Source organism: Chionomys nivalis, chromosome 2 (assembly GCF_950005125.1).
Source record: "Chionomys nivalis chromosome 2, mChiNiv1.1, whole genome shotgun sequence".
In the NCBI taxonomy this organism is placed as follows: domain Eukaryota; kingdom Metazoa; phylum Chordata; class Mammalia; order Rodentia; family Cricetidae; genus Chionomys; species Chionomys nivalis.
In genome coordinates, this window is record NC_080087.1 from 74,495,525 (window position 1) to 74,519,443 (window position 23,919).

At 51.3% G+C, this 23,919-nt stretch overlaps 2 protein-coding genes across 3 annotated transcripts in view; both read left to right on the top strand.

The window, feature by feature from the left end:
* Positions 1-3,132: 3,132 nt before the first annotated feature.
* Kptn (kaptin, actin binding protein) lies at positions 3,133-12,259 on the top strand. The gene is made up of 12 exons (XM_057762239.1): positions 3,133-3,735; positions 4,198-4,280; positions 4,400-4,484; positions 4,559-4,613; positions 6,721-6,796; positions 6,904-6,977; positions 7,777-7,886; positions 7,964-8,041; positions 8,713-8,788; positions 9,805-9,940; positions 10,025-10,195; positions 11,869-12,259. Exons 1-12 carry the CDS (start codon positions 3,513-3,515, stop codon positions 11,992-11,994), a joined length of 1,293 nt encoding a protein of 430 aa, XP_057618222.1. The 5' UTR covers positions 3,133-3,512; the 3' UTR covers positions 11,995-12,259.
* Positions 12,260-14,962: 2,703 nt separating this feature from the next.
* Slc8a2 (solute carrier family 8 member A2) overlaps positions 14,963-23,919 on the top strand; it is a 30,330-nt gene continuing 21,373 nt past the window's right edge. The window contains exons 1-2 of one of the 2 annotated variants that reach the window (XM_057756412.1): positions 14,963-15,124; positions 18,535-19,224. In XM_057756412.1, coding sequence (XP_057612395.1) covers positions 18,550-19,224 — 675 coding nt within the window. In that variant the 5' untranslated portion in view covers positions 14,963-15,124; positions 18,535-18,549. The remainder of the gene's footprint in view (positions 15,125-18,534; positions 19,225-23,919) is intronic. The other variant, XM_057756405.1, reaches the window with a different exon arrangement.

Here is a 23,919-nt window from a genome sequence, read left to right on the forward strand (position 1 = left end):
TTCTGGTGTCCCTTTTGCCCGTGGTGTCATTCCCCTCGGGCCCTGGCTGTCCTGTGGGGAGTTAGCGGTTTCTCCAGCTGAACTTCAGACTCCATTAAAGAGCAGACTGGCATGCAGTCTGTAAGCTGTGGGTGGGCCCTCATTGCTCTCCCCACCCCGCTCCTTCCACGCTGCCAGGAGACATGGCAGGAGCCTCATACCCACTCCACCCCCACATTGGGTCTGCCATGGCTGGGTCCTTCCCTTTGGGATTGCCCTGGCCAAAGCAGGACCAGTAGAAAATGTTGGGCTTCCAGACACCCTGCTCTGCTCCTTTGTCCTCCAGTGCCCCACAGCTTCAGTCAGTTGATGACTTTGAGGAGTCCTCAGCTCTAGAGAAACCTGAGGCTGGAGACTGACCGTTCATTGTCCACCATGAGCGTTGCTAAGGAGACCTGTGAGAATCTGCTGTCCATTCCCAAGTCTGAGTCTCAGCCCTGCTCTGCTTCCAAACCGCCGACCAAGCCAGGGTCACATCCTGCTGCTCTGCTTAGACCAAAGTCGCCACCCTCCTGGTGTTTTAGAAGCTTCGTAAGTGGCTCAGATAATAAGTGAACATGGATTATAAATTGCCACTTGAGTCAGAAACAGCCTGATGAAAACAAACTGCACAGCTTGGAGAGATGGCTCAGTGGGTAAAGCACCTAACGCAACAAGCATGAGGACCCAAGTTCAGATCCCCAGCACCCACGTTAAAAAGCACTGGCATAGCTGAGTATGGTGGTGCACATCCTTAGTCCGAGCACCCAGGAGGCAGAGGCAGGTGGACCTGTGTGAGTTCAAGGACAGCCTGGTCTATAGAATTGAGTTTCAGGACAGCCAGGGCTACACAGCAAAACCCTGTCTAAAAAACAAAACAGCAAAAACACTGACATGACCGCATGTATCTTTAACCCAGGAAGTTGGGGCACTGACAGGATTGCTGGGGTTTGGTAGCCAGAAGCATAGCATCAAGTTCAGCAAGACACCCTGTCTCAAAGGACTGTGAGTAATAGATCAAGATAACTGATATCCCATCTTCCCGTGTATGTGAACTGCACATGATGAATTCATTACATACTCAGACACAAAACTTGAGAGGCCATGCTGGCCTTCACATCCCATTCACTCTGGATGATTCAGAGAACAGCTCCTGGGTGCACAGTACTAGGCCCGCCTGCCAGGAGCTCTTCACTAAACCAGGCATCTGGGGTGCTCCAGCTCCTCCATGTCCACACTACCTCTGAAGACTGTCCATATAAGGTCTCAGTACTAACAACATTGGCCAAGGGCCTACCACAGAGTTGGAGGTATCTAAATGCATGTATGCACAGGTGCCATGGCCCTCTTGTGGGGGTTAAACATTGTCGGTCAACCCTCTTTCCTTTTTGTTGAGGCAGGGTCTTTTTGTTTTGTATTGTTTTGAAACAAGGTCTCACTATGTAACTTTGGCTGTATACCAAGCTGGCCTCAACTCACAAAGATCTGCCTGCCTCCACGCCCTACGTACTGGAATTAAAGATGTGGGCAAGTCAGGGTCTTTATGCTGCTGTGCTGAGTACTCCAAGCTAACTGGCCAATGAGCTTCCAGCTCTACCACCCCAAAGGAGTCCTGGGGTTACAGATGTGCACCCCCTTGTCTGGCTCTTTTTCAGTCTGGATCCCACACATTCAGCTTGGGTTGTTGTGAGGCTTGCATCGCAAACACTTTTACCATCTGAGCCATCTTCCTGGCCCATAGTTGGTGGGGTTTTTTAAAACATGTTTACTGAGCCTGCTTTGTATCAGGCCATGTATTCCAGGTGCTGAGGTTTGATTGTGACAATGAAGTGGCAAATCCAGGCCCTCTGAAGGGCTTGAAATTGGGAGCATCTGGCTTGCAACCCTTCTCCATCATCGAACACATCCCTGCTCTCCCTGAGCTTCAGGCTCATCCTCTGTAAAGCCTTTGCATAGTTCTAGTGAGGAATTTGTGACGGCCAGGTGTAGTCTGAATGGTTCTGCAGACTGTCACTATGAATGTTCAATAAAGCAGGTGATTTCATCTGCCATCGGGATGGATAGGTTAACTGACTTTTACCTGGGATCAGAGTACACTTTACGCCCGGTGGTAGTGGCGCACGCCTTTAATCCCAGCACTTAGAGGCAGAGGCAGGTGGATCTCTGTGACTTTGAGGCCAGCCTGGTCTACAAGAGCTAGTTCCAGGACAGGCTCCAAAGCTACACAGAGAAACCCTGTCTTGAAACAAACAAGAAAACAAAACAAAAGGTACACTTTACTGTTTTAAAGGTGATATTGCTTAAGTATGAAGTTATAATTTATTTGGGTTTAATCCTAGCTGCTGCTTACTATCTGTGTGCTCTTAAGAATTTACTTACCTCACTGAGCATTGGTGGTGCACATTTTTAATCCCAGCACTCAAGAGGCAGAGGCAGGCAGATCTCTGTGAGTTCGAGGCCAGCCTGGTCTACAAAAGCTAGTTCCAGGACTAGGACTGTTGCACAGAGAAACCCTGTCTCAAGGGAAAAAACAACAACAAAAAGAGTACCTTAGGGCCAGCTAGATGGCTCAGCAGGTAAAGGCACTTGCCACAAGCTTGATTACCTGAGTTTAATCCTTGGGACTCACATAATGGAGAGAATTGACTCCCACAGTTGTTCTCTGATCACATGACACGGTACACAAGTGGTAAAGATGAGTAAATAATAATAAGACCTACTTTAGAAAGACGTGTTTATGCTCTCAGCACTTCGCAGACAGAAGTAAGAAGATTGTCACAAGTTTGAGCCCAACCTGATCTGTAAATTACAGGTTCAGTCAGGGCTGTGAAGCAAGATCCTGTCTCTAAAAAGAAAAAAAGACAAGGTATGTCCTTCAGCCTCAGCTTGATTATGAGTTTTAATTAAATTGACAGATGGAATGTGCTTATACAAAAGGGTTATAATTAGGTTTTATTGTTCTTTGTTCTGGTACTTTTTGTTGGAGAATGAGTATATTTTTAGGTGTGTGTGTGTGAGAGAGAGGCGGGGGGGATAGGGATGTCTCATGTAGGCAGGCTGGCCTGGAAACTACCTATATACTCAAAGCGGGCCTCAAACTCTATGTAGCAGAGGATGATCTTGAACTCCTGATCCATCTGCCTCCACTTTCCAAGTGCTGGAATCACAGGCGTACACACAGACACACACACACCGTGATGATCATGGTGATTCTTATTCTATTTTCCACACCGCTTACAAAAAAGGCCAGGAGCCGTTCCCTTCTCCCATGTCAAGTCCTAGAAGACCCTTTCCTTAGCTCTGAAATGGGGAGAAAACAGAGCACGCAGGCGCAGTAAGACAACGTTGTCTGGGCCGCCCAGGAAGGAAGCCGAGCACCCGTTTAGGAGAAGGCAACGATGGCCGCTTTTTGACGTCATCAGTGTGCGCGAGTGGCGGTTCCCGGGCAGGTTGTGGAGCAACAAGCCAGCTGGGACGGAGCACGGAAGGTCGGGATGGGGGAGGCGGCCGTGGCGGCGGGACCCTGTCCACTCCGCGAGGACAGTTTCACACGGTTCTCGTCGCAGAGTAACGTGTACGGGCTGGCAGGAGGAGCAGACGGGCGAGGGGAGTTGCTAGCCGCCACACTTAAAGGCAAAGTGCTCGGCTTCCGCTACCAAGACCTCCGACAGAAAATCAGGCCTGTGGCCAAAGAACTGCAATTCAACTACATCCCCGGTGCGTGGCGCTGTGGTGTAGGGGGCGGGACTGGAGTCTGGTGTTGCTGGGGAGTCTAAGACTGACTGTCTTTGGTCACTGTGATGCGAGGTCAGGGTTAAAACTGGTAACCAAAAGCCGGGCGGTGGTGGCACATGCCTTTAATCCCAGCACTCAGGAGCCAGAGGCAGTCAGATCTCTGAGTTCGAGGCCAGCCTGGTCTACAGAGCAAATTTCAGGACAGCCAGGGCTACACAGAGTCACCCTGTCTCAAGAAAAAAGAAAGAAAGAAATTAAACTAAACCCTGGTAATCATTAGGGGTCGTCAGGGTCTGAAGTAATTAAGTTCTAGGATTTCGCAAACATAGAGGTTAACAGCCTGGTACTTGGTGATCAAGACTCCCGCAGACCCAAAGGTTTTACTACAATGTAGGAATCAGTGTGATTCCGAAGTGATCGGTGAACTTTGAACTCCTCTCGTAGTGGATGCTGAGATCGTCTCCATCGACACTTTCAACAAGTCACCCCCAAAGCGAGGGCTGGTTGTGGGCATCACATTTATAAAGGTACCTCAGCGCCCTCCACCTGTCCACACCCTCTTCCTTAGTCTCCCCCAAGTGCCCTGAATCTGCTCCAGATGCCTCTCGCCTCCTCTGCCTCCCCTGAGGGCAGTTTCCACCCCTAGGACTCAGGAGACAAGGGCAGTCCTTTTCTTAACATTTACTGTGACTATGAACCTGGCTCGGAATACAACCTGGACTCCATTGCAGGTGAGTGGAGCCTTGGGGAGAGGGTGGACTGGGCTGGCCGGTGCGGCTGGGTTCAGCTTGTGTCTTTTCTGCAGAGAGCTGCCTGAATTTGGAACTCCAGTTCACCCCTTTCCAGCTGTGCCACGCAGAGTGAGTGACCCCTGCTTTCCCGCCTTCCTCTGAAGCTTTTGCCCTATCTGGAAGACAAATGAGTTTTAACAGACTAAGGGTTGGGTGGAAACAGGTATTGTTAGGGGCCCAAGAAGTGATGGGAAGTATAATCAAGAAATGGGGTTTCATAGTTCAGTAGCAGATTGGATCCCATATACCTGCCATCACCAGTCTGGTTCTGATTGTGCTTTTTGGAGTGAATGCAGCCAAGATGACTAGGGAGCCACCACATTGTCACCTGTCAGGTGGCTCATTCCAGAGAGTTAATTGAGCACCTAGAACTCAACTCCAAAGGTTCTGAATCTCTACTTCCCAGACCTGGGATCATTCTCAAGAGTCAGAAGCACTGAGGTCTCCAGACTTAAAAGGTGCAGTTGAAGGTTGGGGATACAGCTCAGGCAGCTGAACACTTGCCTAGCACACACAAAACTATGGGTTCCATCCCCAGCACCATATAAGCCAGTCATGATCAGTGCATGCCTTTAGTTTCAGCATTCAGGGGATGGGGACATAAGGATCAGGATTTTATTCAAGGTCATCTTGGGCTGCATAATGAGTTTAAAGCTAGCCTGAGTTATACAGACCCTGTCTCAAAAAAAGATTCTACCAAACCCAGAAGCTCCTGAGAATCTGTAGACGGACTTGTAAGGAGGTAGACTACAGAACATCTAGAATCTTTAGGTTCCCATTTAGAATCCCAGAGCATGTGGGTTCTACTCCAGGACTTCAGAAATCCACTAGGATTGGCAACATTTTTTTGCAAGTTTTTTTCTGTCAAAGTTAGTAAATGCTAAGTTTGGAGGGTCAGACAATTAGTATCACAGCTGCACAGTTCTGCCACTGGAGCAAACAAACAGCAGGACACTGTGGATGAATGGCTGGGGTTGTGCCAATACAACTTTATTTACAAAAAGCACTCAATGGGTGGGTTGGATTTGGTCTATAGGTCCTAGTGGCCAGATCTCTGGTCTAGCAAGTGAGAATTATAAAAATGAAGCTTTTGGGGGAATATGGGGGTACATGCATGTGCTTGTGCAAGTATGTACTGGTGTGCATGCATGTATGTGAATACCTTATTATGAATCAAAGCCTCAATGTGTAGCCCAGGCCAGCCTTGGACTTGAAATTCTCCTACCTCAGCCTTCCCAGTGCTGGGATTTCAGACAAGCATTACCCTGTCAGATTTGGAATCTACAAGATTCAAGATGCTGGGATTTGCATGATTCGAGATAGTCAGGGTAGAGATTTCTAATAGTTCTGATCTACCAGAGGAGACAAGAAATAGGGCTTCAGAATCATGGGGTTCCAGAGGGAAGAGGTTCTGGTGGTGTGGTTCTCTGTTGCTATTTGTTTGCTGGGTTTTTGTTTTGTTTTGTTTTTGACAATGTCTTTGTGCCCTGGCTGTCTTAGAACTCACTGTGTAGATCAGGATGGCTTGAACTCACAGAGATTCACCTGCCTTTGCCTTCTGAGCCCTGATATAGATTCCTTTATATTTACTTGTTTGCAAGAGGGTCCCACAGCATGTGGGTGGAGGTCCGAGAACAGCCCTCGGGAGTCAGGGCTCTCCTTCCTCTTTGTGGTCCTGGGGTTCGAATCCAGGCCATCCCGAATGGTGGCAGTTGCCTTTACCCAATGAGCCATCTCATCGACCCTTGCCACCAGTGAGGTTTTGCAGACTCATTCTCGAAGACCCTCTCCTATTTCTGTAGTGAAACTTCTAGCAGTTAGGGGCTGTCAGCAGACTCCCAGCACCTGCACTGACTGCTCTGAGATCACAAGGGTCCGCATACATAGTCTGCAAAGCGCTAGGTCATGCGGCTCTCAACTGAGTCTCTGAATGGTAGGGTTCTTGCCAGCAAAGGTTTTTGGTTTTTTGGTTTTTTATTCAGTCTGGGTGTGGGAAGTACAGGTAGGAAGATCAGTTGTTCAAGGTCAGCTATAACTACACTGTGAGTTCAATACCAGCCTGGGGCACATGAAGCGAAACCCTATCTCAAAATAAATTGACAGTGGCATTTCTAAATCCTTGGAGGAATTCAACCCCACACAGGTCCCAGCACATTCTAAATTTCTCTGCTTTCAGAGTCCAGGTTGGGAGCCAACTGGAGACTGTCTTTCTCCTGAGTGGGAATGACCCAGCCATCCATCTCTACAAGGAGGTGAGGCGGGCAGGCTGGGCACAGGCCGGTAGGGAATCACCACTGCGGTGGTGGCCTGTGTGCTGGAGCCTGATGACTCACTCAGAGCCCGCCTCTTGTTCCCCCAGAATGAGGAGCTACACCAGTTTGAGGAGCAGCCCGTGGAAAACCTCTTCCCAGAGCTCACGAACCTGACCAGTAGGTAGGAGGGGACCCTACCCATTCACCCACTGTGCACCCAAACAAGGGACCAGGACACTGACTGCAGAGAAGCCAGATAGAGCAGGCTACCATCTAGTTCAATACACAGTAGAGGTGATCTTGGAGAAACTAGGAAGCATCTTGGGGTGTCACTCAGTTGGTAGAATATTTACCTAGTGTGCTCAAAAGTCCTAGGTTCCATTGCATAACCGGGAGCACCATAAAATCCAGGCACAATAGTGCACACGTGTAACCTCAGCACTCAGGTGATAGGGAAAGGAGGGTCAGGAGTTCAAATTCATCCTTGAGGGGCTGGAGAGATGGCTCAGTGGTTAAGAGCACTGCCTGCTCTTCCAAAGGTCCTGAGTTCAATTCCCAGCAACCACATGGTGGCTTACAACCATCTGTAATGGGGTCTGGCGCCCTCTTCTGGCCTTCAGGCATACACACAGACAGAATATTGTATACATAATAAATAAATAAATAAATAAATAAATGGCAAATCATGTTTAAACATTTAAGGAAAAAAAAAAATTCATCCTTGACTGTATCATGACTTTGAAGCTTGCTTGGTCTATGTGAGACCCTGTCTTTTTTAAAAAAAAAACAAAAAAAAAAACAAATGCAGCTAGGTAGCATGTTCTCTGGTTGCAGCATGACCTCAAGAAAATTGGTTAGAATGGGGCTCAGTGAGCATTTATGGTAGTGCCTGGCCCCCTAGTGCTCCTGGGAAGCAGAGATTGGGCTGGGGCTCTGGGCTGTCTACCTGTCTGTCCCCCCATCCATCGTCCTCTTGCCAGTGTCCTATGGCTCGATGTCCACAACCTGCCTGGCTCGTCTCGGCGGCTCACAGCTCTGGGCTGCCAGAGTGGCTATGTGCGTGTGGCTCACGTCGACCAGAAGAATCAAGGTGAGGGTCAGGCCTGGGGCGGGGACAAACCTAGGAATGGGGACAGGTCCCTGAGTCCCTCCCTGCTCTCCACGCAGAGATTTTGCAGACATGGACAATCCTGCAGGATGGGCCCATCTCCCGTGTGATCGTGTTCCGCCTCTCCAGCCCCGATGGTGAGCTCTTTGCTCTCAGTCTGAAATCTGGAGAGTGGACTCTGCAGGCTCAGCTGTCCCCACCCTAAGAACCCACACTCGTGCTCCCCCGTTCCCCTCCAACCCATAGGCTGTGTCACAGATTGGACTCCGGTCATTTCTTTTAGCATCCAACCTCATTCTTCCCATTATGTTCTCGCCTTGAACTTTGTCCCTACGGTCATCATTCCCTTAGTGGTCTAACCTTCATTTCTCATGTTATCTTACACTGAGTCACCCCACCCCAGCCTTCTCACTCCCTCTGGACTAAAAACTCTTCTGTCAATCATGGTCTTACCCCATCCCCAGGGGCTAGTTTCTTCCTATTCCTTGATCTTGGTCTGTCCTATACTGACAGTCACCTTGACCTGCCCTGTGCCTTCTAAACAGGGTTCCCCCATCCTCACACTGTGGTCTAACCTTAGACTTCAACTCTAATCTAACCTTTTTCTCTCCTATTGTGTTCTAACATTAACCTTTTTTGTATTTTTTAAATAGTCATCTAACACCTGTATAATATCTGGCCACAGTCATTTTGTAGGCCAATCTCTAATCTTTGTCCTGAGGTCTAGCCTTCGTTCTTCACTGCAGGGGGGAAAGGGATAAGGAAGAGCCTGTCCCCATAGGCTCTCCAACTCCTGTCTCTTCCCTAGCAACCAAGGACAGCCCACAGCAGGAAGGATACAGTCTGCTTGTTGCCAGCATGTTGGAGCCAGCTGTGGTATACTGGTAAGGGCACCTGAGGCTTCTGGTGTAGTTCAACCTCATATCTATGTGGTGTGGTCTAACCTTGTCAATCCTTTGGGGTGGTTGGGATCAGAAGTGCTGTGATCAGGGAAGAGGTGAGAGTGCTCACATCTGGATCTTGTAGAGAATTTGTTAAGGGTGGTTATGTCTTCCTACCCTTAGAGAAACCCATACCCCTGGCATGGGTGAACCAGGGGTGCCAGCAGACGCTCAGTTGTGAAGGGATAGACATGTAGTCCTTGGCAATTTCCGTGGTGTCACTGCTCCCACCATCAAAATTGTGACATTGTAATGCTAAAATAGACAGTCAGCTTTGTGTGTGCTGGGGATGGGGGGAGACAGTATCTCATGAAGTCAAGGCTGCCCTCCAACTACACTGCTAAGAATGACTTTGAACTCTCGGTTTCCCTGCCTCTACCTCTGCTGGGATTGCAGGCGAGCACCACCACACTGGATTAAACCCAGGGCTTCATTTATGCTATAGTCTACCAACTAAACTACGTCCCCAGCCCCCACACCCCCACTCTCCCACTTCACCTTCCCCTCACTCAAGTACAAGCATGTACACACACTGCCATCATCAGCTCCTGTGAGCTAGTTCCACCCAGCTCTGACACACTCTGGGTTGAGAGTGAAAATATCAATGCAAATACAGAGTTCTCCGTACTCTGTAAGGCACCGAGCACCTAGGTGAGGGACCAGGGCACCTGTGTCTTCAGGAGCCACGATTGGGGGAGGGGGGGTTGTGCGCTCCTGGGAGCACAGTGGGGTATCCAGGATGGGGTCCACAGGATGAACATGAGGCCATCCACTGGAGTGACAGGTTGGCCCTGTGTGGGGACTTCAAAGTTACTTACATTAAAACCAAGATGCATGTCTCCAAAAAAGTGGGTCTGGCCTCAGGGGAAGCCAGTTGGGCATCACCTACAGTCTGGAACCAAAGGCGACAGGGCCCTGCCATATGACCTTCCCCTTACCCCCATATTGGGGACCCTCAGGGACCTTCTGAACCAGGGCCTGGAAGACCAACTTCTCCTGCCCAGCAGTGACCAGTTTGACAGTGTCCTCTGTGGCCTGGTTACTGACGTGGACCTAGATGGACAACCAGAAGTCCTGGTGGCCACCTATGGACAGGTGGGTCTTGAGAGGATCCTGTCACTCATCTGTTCCTGCAGTGACCATCCTCAGCCTGAATGACCTTGACCCTTCTGCCCACAGGAGCTGCTCTGCTACAAGTACCATGGGCTGCCTGAGGCCAGCAGAGGCTTCCGCCTGCTCTGGCGAAGGACCTTTGCCAGCCCCCTGCTGGCCATGGCCCATGTGGACCTGACTGGGGATGGACTGCGGGAGCTGGCCGTGGTATCCCTGAAAGGGGTGCACATCCTCCAGGTACTAACCGTTATTCATTTATTTGTAGGGAAAAAGCTCTACCACTGAGCCACACCCCAGCCCCTCACTGGGGGATTCTAGGCAGGGGCTCTACCACTGAGCCACACCTCAGCCCTCACTGGGGTTCTCAGCAGATACTCTTGTTGAGCCAGACCCCTAGCTCTTGGTTTTTTGAGACAGGCTCTCACTCTCACCCAGGAAGGCCTTGAATTTACAATCCTCCTGCCTCAGCCCATGGAGTATCTGAGCCTACAGACCTGCACCATCTGACCATGCTACATGCTCGATTCTTTTTTTTTTTTTTTTTTTTTTTGGTTTTTCGAGACAGGGTTTCTCTGTGGTTTTGGAACCTGTCCTGGAACTAGCTCTTGTAGACCAGGCTGGTCTCGAACTCCCAGAGATCCGCCTGCCTCTGCCTCCCAAGTGCTGGGATTAAAGGCGTGCGCCACCACCGCCCGGCTACATGCTCGATTCTTTACTCTCACCTGAGTACCATAGTCTCTAGGCATTTCTTCCAAATTCTGTTGGTCAGTCATGCCTTACAGTATCTACCCCATCCCAAGGACTAGCCTCAAATCTGCCCATCATTGGGCTGGTCCTGATCTCCTTCAGTTTACTAGGTGTGTTTGGATACAGACTACCCTTTCCCCCCAATAGCCTGCTTTCCCTTCCCATTTTCCCTAGGTAATGTGGTCTAGCCCCCAGACCACTGTTAAGTTTCTGATTTCTATATTGTGTGTGTGTGTTTGTGTGTGTGTGTGTGTAAGGCCAGGGAGGATTTCAGGGGTGTGTGTGTGTATGTAAGGCCATGGAGGCTTTCAGGTGTGTGTATGTACATGTGTGTGCGTGCATGCGCGCACGTGTGTGTATGTAAGGCCAGGGAGGATTTCAGGTGTGTGTACGTGTGTGTGTGTGTATGAGAGAGAGAAGGAGAGAAAGAGAGAGAGAGAGAGAGAGAGAGAGAGAGAGAGAGAGAGCGAAAGAGAGAGAAGGATTTCCTCTCTCTTATTCTCCTAAAATGGAATCTCTTGCTGGACCCTGAGCTAAGCCGGTAGGTAGCTCACAAACCCCAGGGGAGCTTCTCTGAGGTCTAACCTCAACTTCTGCTTTCCACTTCTATGTGGTCCTTGCTCTGTTGACCTCTCATTTGCTGCCAGCATCTCACCTTTGTCCTTCCCACTGTGGTGTAACCTCAGCTTCTCTAGACCCTCAGATAGCCTCTAATGTCCTTTGTCATTTTGTGCCATCTGTCTCTTCCACCAATTCCTTCTGCATCCCCTCTCTTTCGGTTTATTTGTTTATGTCTGTGGTACTTGGTGTCAAACCCACTGTGCTGTGTCCTCCCAGCTTGTGGATCTGGGAGATTGAACCATGCTATGTAGCCAAGGTTAGTCCGAAACTCACAGCTACTCTCACACTAGGCCCAGCGCTTCTACTGATTTCCAATCTCAGCTCCTTCCACTTAGGTCTAAGCTTTGCCCCTTCCACAGGAAATTAATCCAAGCCCCTCCGCCATGTCTGGCCTCCACTCCCATCTGGGAGACCCTTTCTCAGTCAACACCCTGTGGTCTCCTCTCTGCCCTCCTGCTGTGGCTGAGCCTCTGGCCTCTCAGTGTGGTCTGATGTGTGCCCGTCTTCTGTCTCCACTTACCCTCCTTCTTTTGTTCCCACAGTACAGCCTGATCCAGGCCTCTGAGCTGGTCTTGACCCGGCTTCGTCATCAAGTGGAGCAGAGGAAACATCAGCAGGGCCTTGGAGACAAAGTGGCTCCCAGGCCTAAGGAGCCCCTAGCCTCCTGAGCACTCGCCCTTCTTGGGCCTGGGCATCTGATGTCTGTCACTGATGCAGGGGAAGCATCTCAGAAAAGGACTGCTTCCCTGAGACTCCCCCGGGGCATGCTGGGAGTCCCTGAGCCTCTTTGCTGTGTGTGTAACCCTACTGATCACCCTCTCTGAGCTATTTGTAGAGGGACGCTCTCAGCAACCCCTGCAGTCCCATCAGGTTTTGGTTCCCTAGTGACTGTTCATATATGCAGAGCAACAAAGCTGCCCTAGCTTCCTCGTTTCCTTTGTCCAGCAAGCATCTATTGAGCACTTATTGTATGCCAAGTTCTGCTGAATTCACTCCCAAAGAACTGAGGAGGGGAACTCTACAGAGAGAGTCCAAGACTAGACCCAGAGAAAAGGAGGGGGTGGGATGGTTTGCAGTTTTGAGAGCTATGGAGCCTTTGCACTGGTGAACTGAACTCGGGAAGTATAACACCAGACAAATGCCATTGAGGCCACGCTGAGCAGAGGCTTCTGGGTTCATTGTCTCCACTAGGAAGAATCAGGAACCCCAGATGTAACATCGATGGTGAAGGGGACTTGAGAACTCAGACCAGGAAGGGTCCGTATCTCCAGTACGCAGTAAGGGGTCTGCAGACTCCCTCAGTGATCATGTTACTGCTCTAATTTGGACGGGGTCTCAAAACAGAAGTGATTAGACTCGGCAAGAGCTAAGGCTAGCTTCTCGCAGAATAGAATTGAGCATAGACTGTGGTGGGGAGTGCCAAAGTTAGACCAGTATAGACAGAGATACCACACTGCGGTGGGTATTGGGTACAACTCAGCTAAACAACCCAGGGGAGACAAGGGCAGTTATCACCCGAAGGTTCCATCAGAGTCTCCACCCCAGGGCTCAGAGGACGGTAGCTCAGCAGGATTGTTGCCTCCCCAACCCCAGACCAGGAATAGAATTGGAGTCAGTGGGGTTGGTGAGTTTCAGAGCAAATGAGGCTGAAGGCGGGGCTTGAGTGTGACGCCTGCTTCCTCAGAAGCACATGTGTTTATGGTGTTGGGTAGGTGCCAATCATTCCTTCAGGAAGTCCACCTGTAAATCTGATTACACACACACACACACACACACACACTGCAAAGTTGCAGCCTCCAGGTCTTATACCAGATACCGACTTCCCAGGATCCAAGCTCTAGAAGCCAGGCCCAGGCGTGGGAAGCTGCAGGGAGCTGGAACTTCCCCCTCCTGGCAGCAGGCCCAAGAGTGTCCCGCCAGAGCTGGCAGTGGGCACAGGCTCCTCCTGGCAGGGGCAGCCTTCTTTCCCTGTTGCACTGTTTTGTGCCCAGCGTCCAGCACCTGCCACTTGTCCTGTGGAGGGAGGGAGCCCAGAGAGGGGTTGTGAGAGCATATGATGCGTGCGTTCTGAGGAGGCGTGTGCATGTATGCACTTGCGGGTGTGTGTTTGTACGAGTCAACTTTTGTTCAACAACCTGTGGGCTTGGTAATTTGTCTTCTGAATCCTAGGACACTTGACTCAGGACTTTGCACTTTGACAGAGAAGTTGAGACAGGGTCTCATGTAGCTCAGGCTGCCCTCTAGGGAAGGGTGACATTCAACCCCTGATCCTCCCACCACTGCCTCTTGGTGGCTGAAATTGCAGGCATGCACCACTATGCCTAGTTTTTACAGTTCTGAGGGCAGAACCCAGGGCTTGGTGTGTGTTAGGCAAGCATTCTACCAACTGATCCACATCTTCAACCCCCACCTACAAATTGTTTTCTTTTAGCTAGGTCTTGCTATGAGGATGGCTTGAAACACAATCATGCTCCTGCCTCAGCCTCCTGAGTGCTGGGATCAGAGATATGTTTCATCACACTGGGTAGCCTTGATCCTTCCTTGTCCTCAGCCCAGAGGCAGTGCTTTAAGGGTACAGAGTCTGGACCCACACTCTTAATACCTGCTGCCTCAGTTTCCCCACCTTTGAAATGTTGAAATGGAGCTAGTGTTTACCTCTGAGGGTTGTGAGAGTGTTTGGCGGTGTAGAGGCCTTGGGAGTGCTTCTCATGGTACCTGGGCACTCTGTGGCAGTTCTCTGCCTTCAGTGAAGTACCCTGAGCAGACTGAGCCTGTGAACTTGGAAGAGCTGCCGCCCAGCATTCCTGCCCCCCTTCCCTCAGGTCTGCCAGCCTGTGGCTATTTGTAGCGATGACTGCATCCCTGGGCCCTTGTATGGACGAGATGCTGCCCGTGTGTGATGGCGGGGGCAGGGTTGACACAGGTGCACGCACTTGAGCCCTCCGTCGCTGTCCTTGGCTTCTAGTGCTGAACCCTGATACTGGGGCAACCTGCAGCCCCACTGTCAGGCCTCTCCCCCGCCCCCTGGCTCCCTTGGCCACGCCCCTTCCCGGGCTCTTCGCTCTTGCTCTCTTGCAAGGCCTCCTCCCAGCTTTGTGGCTCCGCCCCCAACTCCTATGGCCACGCCTCCTTTCAGTGGCTCCTCCCTCAGCAGTTTCCCTAACTGGAGCTCCGGGCCCCCCCTCCCATAAGCCCTGCCCTCCACTGGCTCCTCCCTCTTTTTCTCCGGCCTCTCTTTCTTCTGGTGGTCCTTTCCCCAATTCCCCTGTGCCCACCCTCTTTCCTCCTTCAGCTCCTCCCTCCTCCAGTCTGTCTCGGTCCTCAAACCCATAGCTACCCTGTCCCCACCTCATCCTTCCTTAATCTCCTCCCTTCCACATCCTGGTGGTCCTTTCCCCTGTTCACTTGTCCCATCCCCTCCCTTCAGCGGCTTCTTCCTCCTTCAATCTAGTCCCTCTTCTCCACTGATTCCCCCCGCCCCATTTCCTCTGTCCCCGCCCCCCACCTCTTCTCCCTCCGCCCCCTAACTCCTCTGTCCCCGCCCCCTCCTCTACCTCTCCTGTCTAGTCCCCCTTCCCGGGGCTCCTCCCTCCGTCCCCTAGCTCCTCTGTCCCCGCCCCCTCCCCTGGGCTCCGCCCTCCTCCCGGCCCCTCCCCGGTTCCCCTCTTCGCATCCCCTCTCCTCCCTCCTCCCTGCTCTCCCTCAGTCCTCGGCTCCTCTTCCTCTTTCTCCCTCTCTTTCTCGGGTGGAGGTGCCCACCGCGGCGGCCCAGCGGGGACCGGCCCGGCCGCACGGCAGGTAAGAGCCCAACGCGGCCGCCCGGAGCCCCAGGGCTGCGGGAACCCAGGCTGCACCGCGTCTTTAAGTGCAGGGGCTTCCTGAGCCCTGGCTCCTAGCTGCCCAGCTTTCACCGTGCGCCATGTGTATGGTGTGTGTGTATGTATGTCTGTCCGTTTCTGGGCACCTGGGTCTCTGTCTCTCCCCATTTCTCCCTCTGCCTGCAGCCAATTCACACCCACACACCTCTGTCTCCGCCCCTGATGCACAGGGACCTGGAGGAGGCTGATCCCCCGCAGTGTGGACTCCCCCGAAGACCTGGAGTGCCCCCAAATCCTCCTCACCCCTTCTTAGCTCAGGTCTCCCCATCCTCCCAATCCTGACATTCTGAGGCTGGTCCTGCCTACAGCCTAACCAGTCCTTCTAAAGTCTGACTCCCATACCTCTCACTGTTTGTCCATTCATTCTTTGGACAACTCTGAGACACTTTTGTACTGCTGGGCACTGCTCTAAGGTCAAGCTAGACAGGTCCTTCCTACAGTCTCACTTCCATCCCTCCAGCTTCACAGTTGCGAGGCTGGGTGGGAAAGCAGACCTCCTGGGGGCTCAGAGGGACTCAGCCTGACGCTTCCCTTCTTTCATGAAGGTCTCTGGGGAAGGTGGGCGAGGTGCTGGCCAACACCTGGGCCAGAGCTGGGGTGAGCTTTTGCACGCCCACAAGGTCCCCGCCCTATGTGGCAGGCGTGTGGGAACTCCAGATGGCTTAAAAGATCACTGGGTTAGGAGCCCCACTCCTTAACATATTTCTGTTCCACCTCTGACTTGGCCAAGTCCTTTCTCCTCCTCTACCAGCCTCAGTTTACCTGTCTGCAATTTGCAACCCTGTGTATGCTGTGTGGTTAATGGAGGGACAGACGGTGTGTGTGTGTGTGTGTGTGTGTGTGTGTGTGTATGTGTTCTGAATTCTGTGCTCCTATTCTGCACTGCACCCCCCACCCCTGCAGTTAGGATACACCCCAGGTCCTCACTCTGCTGTGGTTGCATTGAGGGGGAATTCTTCCCAGAATCCCCCAGAGGCAAGACAAGCAGGACAGGAGACTCACCACTAACCCAGCTGGCCACCAGCCCACCAGGTTGGGGATACCACTGCCTCCGAGCCCTGAGATGTTACCACCTTCCCCGCCGGCTCCTCCTGGACTCAACCTGACCCTTTTGCCGCTGAGTCTACACCCAGATTAGCTTTCAAGGCCCAGAGGAGGAAGCCTGGGGCAGAAAGTGTGGCTGTCCAAGCCATAGACAGACATGTTCAGGCCTCTTGTCCATGAGTTTCACAAATATTTATCTAGTGCTTTCTCTCCTGGGTCCCTCTTCCAAGACCCAGAGAGAGAGGAGGGAAATCTGGATGGCAGCAAAAGGGATTGAATAGACTGGATGACCCCGCCCCTGGCAGGCAAACACTAGTCCACCGACCCTCGTCTTCCAGGATGACTTCCCAGCTTTTTCACCCTCCCCAAAAGCAGCAGTCAGATGTGACTAGATGGATTCTTGACTTTCTGGGTCTTCCCTTTTTCCCAAAAGCCGAAGAGGGTAGAGGGAGGAGCAAAGAGGAGTCTGCTTGGGATCCTGGTGGGTTCATAATTACGCCTGAGAGTTTGCTAATTAGGGGCTGCTAATTAAATATATCATTAGGGGCCTTGCCTGGGGGCCTAACTGTGCGGTGGCCCTTTAAAAGAGTCACCCCTCCCCCGCGCAGCACACACACACACACACACACACACACACGCACACTGCTCACTCCTTTTCGGGAAGTTCTGCCAACATGCTGCCTCCCTCCCCCAGAGAATCCTGCTCCTGGTCTGTGGGTGTGAGCCGAGGGCAGGCTATGGGTTAGACTTCCAGAGGAACTTTTCAGACTGCCACAGAAGGTGGAAATTCTTGGACACTTGAGGCTGGAGGAACCCCAAGCTGCTGGCTTAGGTGACAGCTCCTCTGGCCCGCCTTTTCTCTATAATAGGCAACTGTGTTACCATAGCAACACAAGGGCGGGCCTGGGAGCTCAGACCTTGGGCACCCTTCTGGGGAGAGCGGACGCTGGGTGACCTGCACAAATTGCTTCACTTCTCTGAGTCTTGATCCTCTACTTTGTGAACGGAGTGGAAGGCTCCTCCCCAAAGGCCAAGTGTGTCATCTTGGCAAGGATAGTCAGAGACAGTGACAACAATGAAGCCCAAGGCTCGAGGCCCCCAGGGAGAAACTTGCATGGTGTGTGCGAGGAACAGCAGAGGGTAGAAAGGCTGGAACAGAGCAGGCAAGGGAGAGAGGCAAGGGAGGGGCCACAGTCCTCTGCCCCTGGAGCTGTGGAGCCTTCTGAAAGGAGGATGGATGGGAGCTCATGGGTGCTTGTTATCAGTTCACCCTTGTGTATACATGTGAGGTCAGAGGACAACTTTGCACAATCACTTCCCTCTTCACGCCTCTTCTTTGCCCATGGCACACTCACCACCACCCCCTCCCAAATCAATAAAATGTAATAAAAAATAAACACAGAAAGACAAAAATAGCCACTCAGACCCAGAACCTACCACAGCCAAGGGCCAAGCTGAAATGGCTAGAACTGGCCAGTGCACTCCTGCGCCCCAGTGCACTCCTGCGCCCCAGCTCTGGACTCCCACAGAGACCTCTTGGCGTTCTTTGTGCCTGGCGTCCTTCCCTCAGCCCCGTGTCTTAGGATCCAGTACCCTCTGTGTCATCGCCTCCCGCCACAGCTCCCACCCTGCCTGCGTACGGCAGCATACTACTCCACTGTTGTTTCTGCAGTTCATTGTTGAGGGACCTCTGGGTTGTTCAAGGTTGGCCCTGTTATAGATAAAGCTGATGTGGACGTTCTCCTGGGGGCTTTTTGGTGAGACAGGCTTATAAGCCTGTCCTAGGAAGCGAGCTGCCGAATCATAGAGTATGTGATGGTTGGCTGCAGGCTCCCAAACTATTTGGATTCAGTTATGTTTCTAGCATTTCACAAGGCCCCTCTGTCCTGGCATTCCTGTGTCTTTTCCCTGAGTCTCCTTGTCTCTTGAGCTGGTTCCCAGTTCACCCCTGTGTTGTGGCCTAACAAGCTGGGACTTTATTGTTTGACAGTGCTGGTGATGAAACCCAGGGCCTTCTGCATGCTAGGTAGGCGGTCTATCAGTGAGTCCAATCCCAAACCCCTCACTGAGGGATTCTAGGCAGGTGCTCTGTCTCTGAGCCACACCCCAATCCCTCCTGAGGGATTCTAGGCAGGGGCTCTGCACCTGAGCCACACCCCAGCCCCTCACTGGGGGATTCTAGGCAGGGGCTCTGTACCTGAGCCACGCCCTCAGCCCACATGGGGCCGTTTGAGTGACAGGGAGATATCTGATCTACTCACTTTGATCTTCTCCTCCTTCCCTCAGGACTCTACCACCCCCATGGCTGCTTTGGCCTTGGTGGGGGTGGTGCTCCTCCTGGGGGCACCCCACTGTTTGGGGGAGGCCACTCCAACCCCTTCCTTGCCACCTCCCCCTGCTAACGACAGTGATGCCAGCTCAGGCGGCTGCCAGGGTTCCTACCGCTGCCAGCCAGGGGTGCTGCTGCCTGTGTGGGAACCCGACGACCCATCGCTGGGAGACAAGGCCGCAAGGGCCGTGGTGTACTTTGTGGCCATGGTCTACATGTTCCTCGGTGTGTCCATCATTGCCGACCGCTTTATGGCGTCTATTGAGGTCATCACATCTAAGGAGAAGGAGATTACCATCACCAAGGCCAATGGGGAGACCAGCGTGGGCACCGTGCGCATCTGGAATGAAACAGTGTCCAACCTCACACTCATGGCCCTGGGCTCCTCGGCGCCTGAGATTCTGCTGTCTGTCATCGAGGTCTGTGGCCATAACTTCCAGGCTGGTGAACTGGGTCCCGGCACCATTGTAGGCAGCGCAGCCTTCAACATGTTTGTGGTCATTGCTGTGTGTGTCTATGTCATCCCGGCTGGAGAGAGCCGTAAGATCAAGCATCTGAGGGTCTTCTTTGTCACAGCCTCCTGGAGCATCTTTGCCTACGTCTGGCTTTATCTCATCCTAGCAGTTTTCTCCCCAGGTGTGGTCCAGGTGAGTAAGGACCAACACAACCCAGGGGAGCCTGGTGGCTTGGAGGGTCTGCGACTGCAAGTGTGTGTGTGTATGTGTGTGTGTGTGTGGTGTGTGTGTGTGTGTGGACAGAACCACCAGATACAGCTGTGTCAGTCACGATTTGCACCAGAGGGCTGAGCTGAAGACAGCAAGTCAGAGATACAGGTGCACGTAGAGTGCTGTGCCCACCCAGAAGGTAATTCCCAAAGCCCTGCATGGGCTAACAGAGCCCAAGGTCCATGTAAGACATGCCTCAGCTTGTCACATAGTTACCTGAGAGCACTTCTTTTGCATAATTTATTCCTGACTTTGCAATAAGACATCGCTATTTGCATAATTCACACTACACTTGCATAGGCCAGCCCCTCCCCCGCCCCTGTGTTCTGACGGCGCAAATCGATCTGAGTAACTTGGTACATTTACATAATATATCCACGGACCGGCATCTGCGGTACCCGCATCTGCATAGTTTATCTCTCTCCGTAGGGCCAGAGAGACTGGCAGTTTGCATGGCTCATTCATTATTCATCTTCAGTTCAGATGCAGTGTGGTTTATACTCCCATCCAATTGGCAGAGACTCCGGCAGAGGCTGGTGTCCACTTCGCATAATTTATTTCCACAACGAGACAAACTTGAAACTCACAGCTGCCTGGCTCACACCCAGATTCCCACAATTCTCCACCTCTTTCGTGTCCAGTGTCTTCACCTGCACCCCTGCCTGTCCTCAGCTTCCTTTACAACGTGTGGTTAATTTATTTCCCACAATTCTATGACAGCTGCCTCTATTTGCATAATTTATTCATGGGTCTGGCCTAATTCGTTCCCGCACATGCATAATTTATTTGTGGTACCCAAGGCTCACTCATTCACGCTGTGCGTGATCTGGTAACTCCTGTCACTTAATAGATCCTGCTCAAGAAGGCTCCAGACATAAAAATGCTTTAGGGTTGGCATCAAAGTGGAGACTGCAGGGATTATCTGGGCACCAGGATTTATGCCTGTAATCCTAGCACTAGGAAACCTGAGGTAGGAGGATTGCTGTGAGTTCGAGTTCAGCCTGGGTAACACAGTGAGAACGCTGCAGAAAAGCAAAAAGGGGGTGGAGATGTAGCTAAGGGGTAAAGTGTGTCCCTAGCCCTCATGAAGTCTTGGGTTCCATCCCCAGTACAGGAAGGAAGAAGAGAGGAAGGAAGAAGGAAGGGAGAGAGGGGAGGAAGGGAGGGAAGAAGGGAGGAAGAAAGAGAAAAAAGACACTACAGAATCAAAGCTTCAGAGGGAGTTCACACCTAAACCGTGGCTGTAACACTGAGCTTCCTAGCATCCCTGGCGAAAAGTAGAGGATAGTGTATCAGTTTTCAGGTTCTCTTAAAAAAAACGGCATCCTGGCTTAGGGTCCAAAATAGTCTGTGTGAGCATGTGAGATGTAGGCTTTCCTGTGCGTGTGCATGTGTGCAGGTACAGAGGTCAATGTCGGGACCTTCCTCGACTGCTCGTCACCTTATTCTGTGAGTCAGGGTCGCTTTCTGCACCTGGACATCACTGTTTGGCTAGACTTGCTGGCTCTTGAGCTCAGGCGTCCTGCCTCCACTTTCCCAGCATTGGGGTTCTGGGGTTCTGAGGTTCAAGCTCGGGTCCTCAGGCCTGCATGGCAAGCATGCTACCGATGGAGTCACCTCTCGAGCCCTCAAAGTGGTTTTGAGAGGGAGATATATATATATTGAGAGCTGTGAAGAAGGAATTTTAGACACTGTAGGTGAGAGGTGGGGAGGGCAGCGTGGAGGAGCTAATCATGACCTCGAGGGAGAGGAAAGCTGGAGGACGGCAGAGTGGTGGCCAGGGTCCCTCCAGGAGCGTCAAGGAGACTGGGTTCCAGTTAAGATCAGCCTGGCTCTAGATGTCCTCACAATTGTTATGTGACTTCAGGCAAAGCTCATATCCTGCTGTGTGGTTTTCACATCTGAACTGTGAAAAAGGAATGTCCTGGGTCACCATAGAAAAAGAGGCTTGGGGCTGGGTGGTGGTGGTGCACGCCTTTAATCCCAACACTCAGGAGGCAGAAACCGGGGGATCCCTGTGAGTTTGAGACCAGCCTGGTCTACAGAGTGAGTTCCAGGACAGACTCCAAAGCTACACAGAGAAACCTTGTCTTGAAAACCCATAAAAAAAGAAGGAAGAAAGGAAGGAAGGAAAGAAGGAAGGAAGGAAGGAAAGAAGGAAAGAAGGAAAGAAAGAAGGAAGGAAGAAAAAGAGACTTGGACCGTAGACCCTGAAGCCAAGTGCCTGGGTTCAAATCCAACCTCTGCTAAAACCCTGTATGACCGTGGACAAGTTCCTTCGTACATGGGTCTTTCCAGTACTGAGTTCCTAGGTCTGCTGTAAGGATAACTTAAATCATTCTGTGAGGGAGCAGGCCTTGAACGGGTGTGCCTGGAACAGAGTAAATGGATCTCTGCGTCCCATAAATGAAGCTGTTGACACAACTGGCTTCTCGAAAAGTCAGTACTGAGTATACACTGAGAGGCTGGGCTAAAGAAAGAAAAAAACCAGACACCATTCCATCGAGAGGCAGAGGAGCCTCGAAATGAAACATAAATGTCATTTATGTCTGCAAAATCTCAAGGGAAAATAGAAAACACATAAACCAGGTTTGAGCTTGCACACCTGTGATCCCAACACTTAGGAAGATCAGGAGTTCAAAGCCAGCCTGGGCTACATGAGATCTTGAGTCAAAAAAGAAAAAGAAAAGGAACAAACAAAAGTCAGAATTGAAGCCTGTGCTCCAGTGATCATAAATAGCATCTTCAGGGACAGGAGGACCTTGTGTTCTGAAGGGCGTGGGCCTTTTCCTTATGGCATGGGACTGTCCCTCGGCTTTCTTGAAAACACCAAGTTGGGATCACACCCTCCTCCCCAACTATGATGACACCTGGGGTTTCTCATACCCACTCTCAAGGGCACCCCTTCTCCTAGGGGTTGACTAGACAGGGCCTTGGTCCCAAGGTGGCCACCTCGTCACACCTGTTCACAGTGGCACCTCTAAAAGGTGAGAACCTTCCAGAAGAACCTTTTATTTACACTCAGGGAGAGAAATGAAGTGGGAGAGGCTGAGGTTTTCTGCTGATTAATGGAAAAACTCCAACTTCGATGAACACAGACAGGGGAGTGGGGTGGCATGCGTGAGCATTCTGCCTAGCTTTTGTCCCAAAAGAGCTGTGAGGTCTCAGAGCCATCAGGAGACACAGCAACTATGGGGTGGGGAGACTGGGTCCTAAAAGAGCTTTTTCCAGGACTGGCAGGATGGTTCAGTGGATAAAGGCACTGTGACATAGCCTGAGCAACTCCTGAAAGTTTTCCCCACCTTACCCCTCCCCCACTTCACAACAATAGATGAATTATTTTGTGTGTGTGTGTGTGTGTGTGTGTGTGTTTTTTTCTTAAAGCCCTCTTTCTCTCTCAGACACATTTGTAAGTAACTTGTGAGGCCACCTGATCTGAAATACTCTCCCATCTTTTCTCTCTACCTTTAATGAGAAAGACAGCATATGGGAATTTATGTGAAAACCTCAGGACTGGAGAGATGGCTTAGCAGTGAGAGTGCTGGCTGCTCTTTCAGAGGACCCAACTTGGGTTCCCAGCACCCAAGTCTGTGGCTCACAACTGCCTGTAAATCCAGTTCCAGGGGATTTGATGCCGTTTTCTGGCCTCCTTAGGCAACTGCGCAGATGTACTCTCTCTCTCAATTAAAAATAAACTTTTAGGGGGGCTGGAGAGATGGTGCAGAGGTTAAGAGCATTGCCTGCTCTTCCAAAGGTCCTGAGTTCAATTCCCAACAACTACATGGTGGCTCACAACCATCTGTAATGAGATCTGGTGCCCTCTTCTGGCCTGCAGACATACATGCCGGCAGAACACTGTATACATAATGAATGGATAAATAAATTATTAAAAAAAATAGACTTTTAAAAACTAGGACAAAGCTGGGCAGTGGTAGCACACATCTTTAATCCCAGCACTCAGGCGGCAGAGGCAGGCGGATCTCTGTGAGTTCGAGGCCAGCCTGGTCTACAAACATAGTTACAGGACAGCCAGAGCTACACAGAGAAACCCTGTCTAGAAACACACACACACACACACACACACACAGAGAGAGAGAGAGAGAGAGAGAGAGATCTTCACACCTAGCTGGCAAGTGTTGCTGGATATTGCCTGTGTGTGTCCAGAGGACAGACAGGCTGAGCCTATGTCCTCAGTCAGCCTAAGATCATTGGATGGTAGTGAACAGAAAACACTTCTATTGCTTATTTTCTTTTCTTCTCTCCTACTGGAGATTGAGCCTACAGCCTACATATGCTAAGCAGGTGCCCTGCTACTGAGCTACGTCCTCAGCCCTTCAGTGGTAGATTCTAGGCAAACCCTCTACCACAAAGTCATTTTATTTATTTATTTTTACTTGTATGAGTGTTTTGCTGCATGTTTGTCTGTGCACCACCCATGTGCCTGCCTTCGAAGACTAGAAGAGGGAGCTAACTCCCTAGAAGTGTAGCTATGGATGGTTGTAGAGCTCCCTGGGGTGGTGAGAGCTGAACCTGGGTCCTCTGAAAGAACAGCCACTGAGCCATCTTTCCTGCTCTGTCCATCTCGTTCTTAAAACTTAAAAATAAAAATATTTTTGA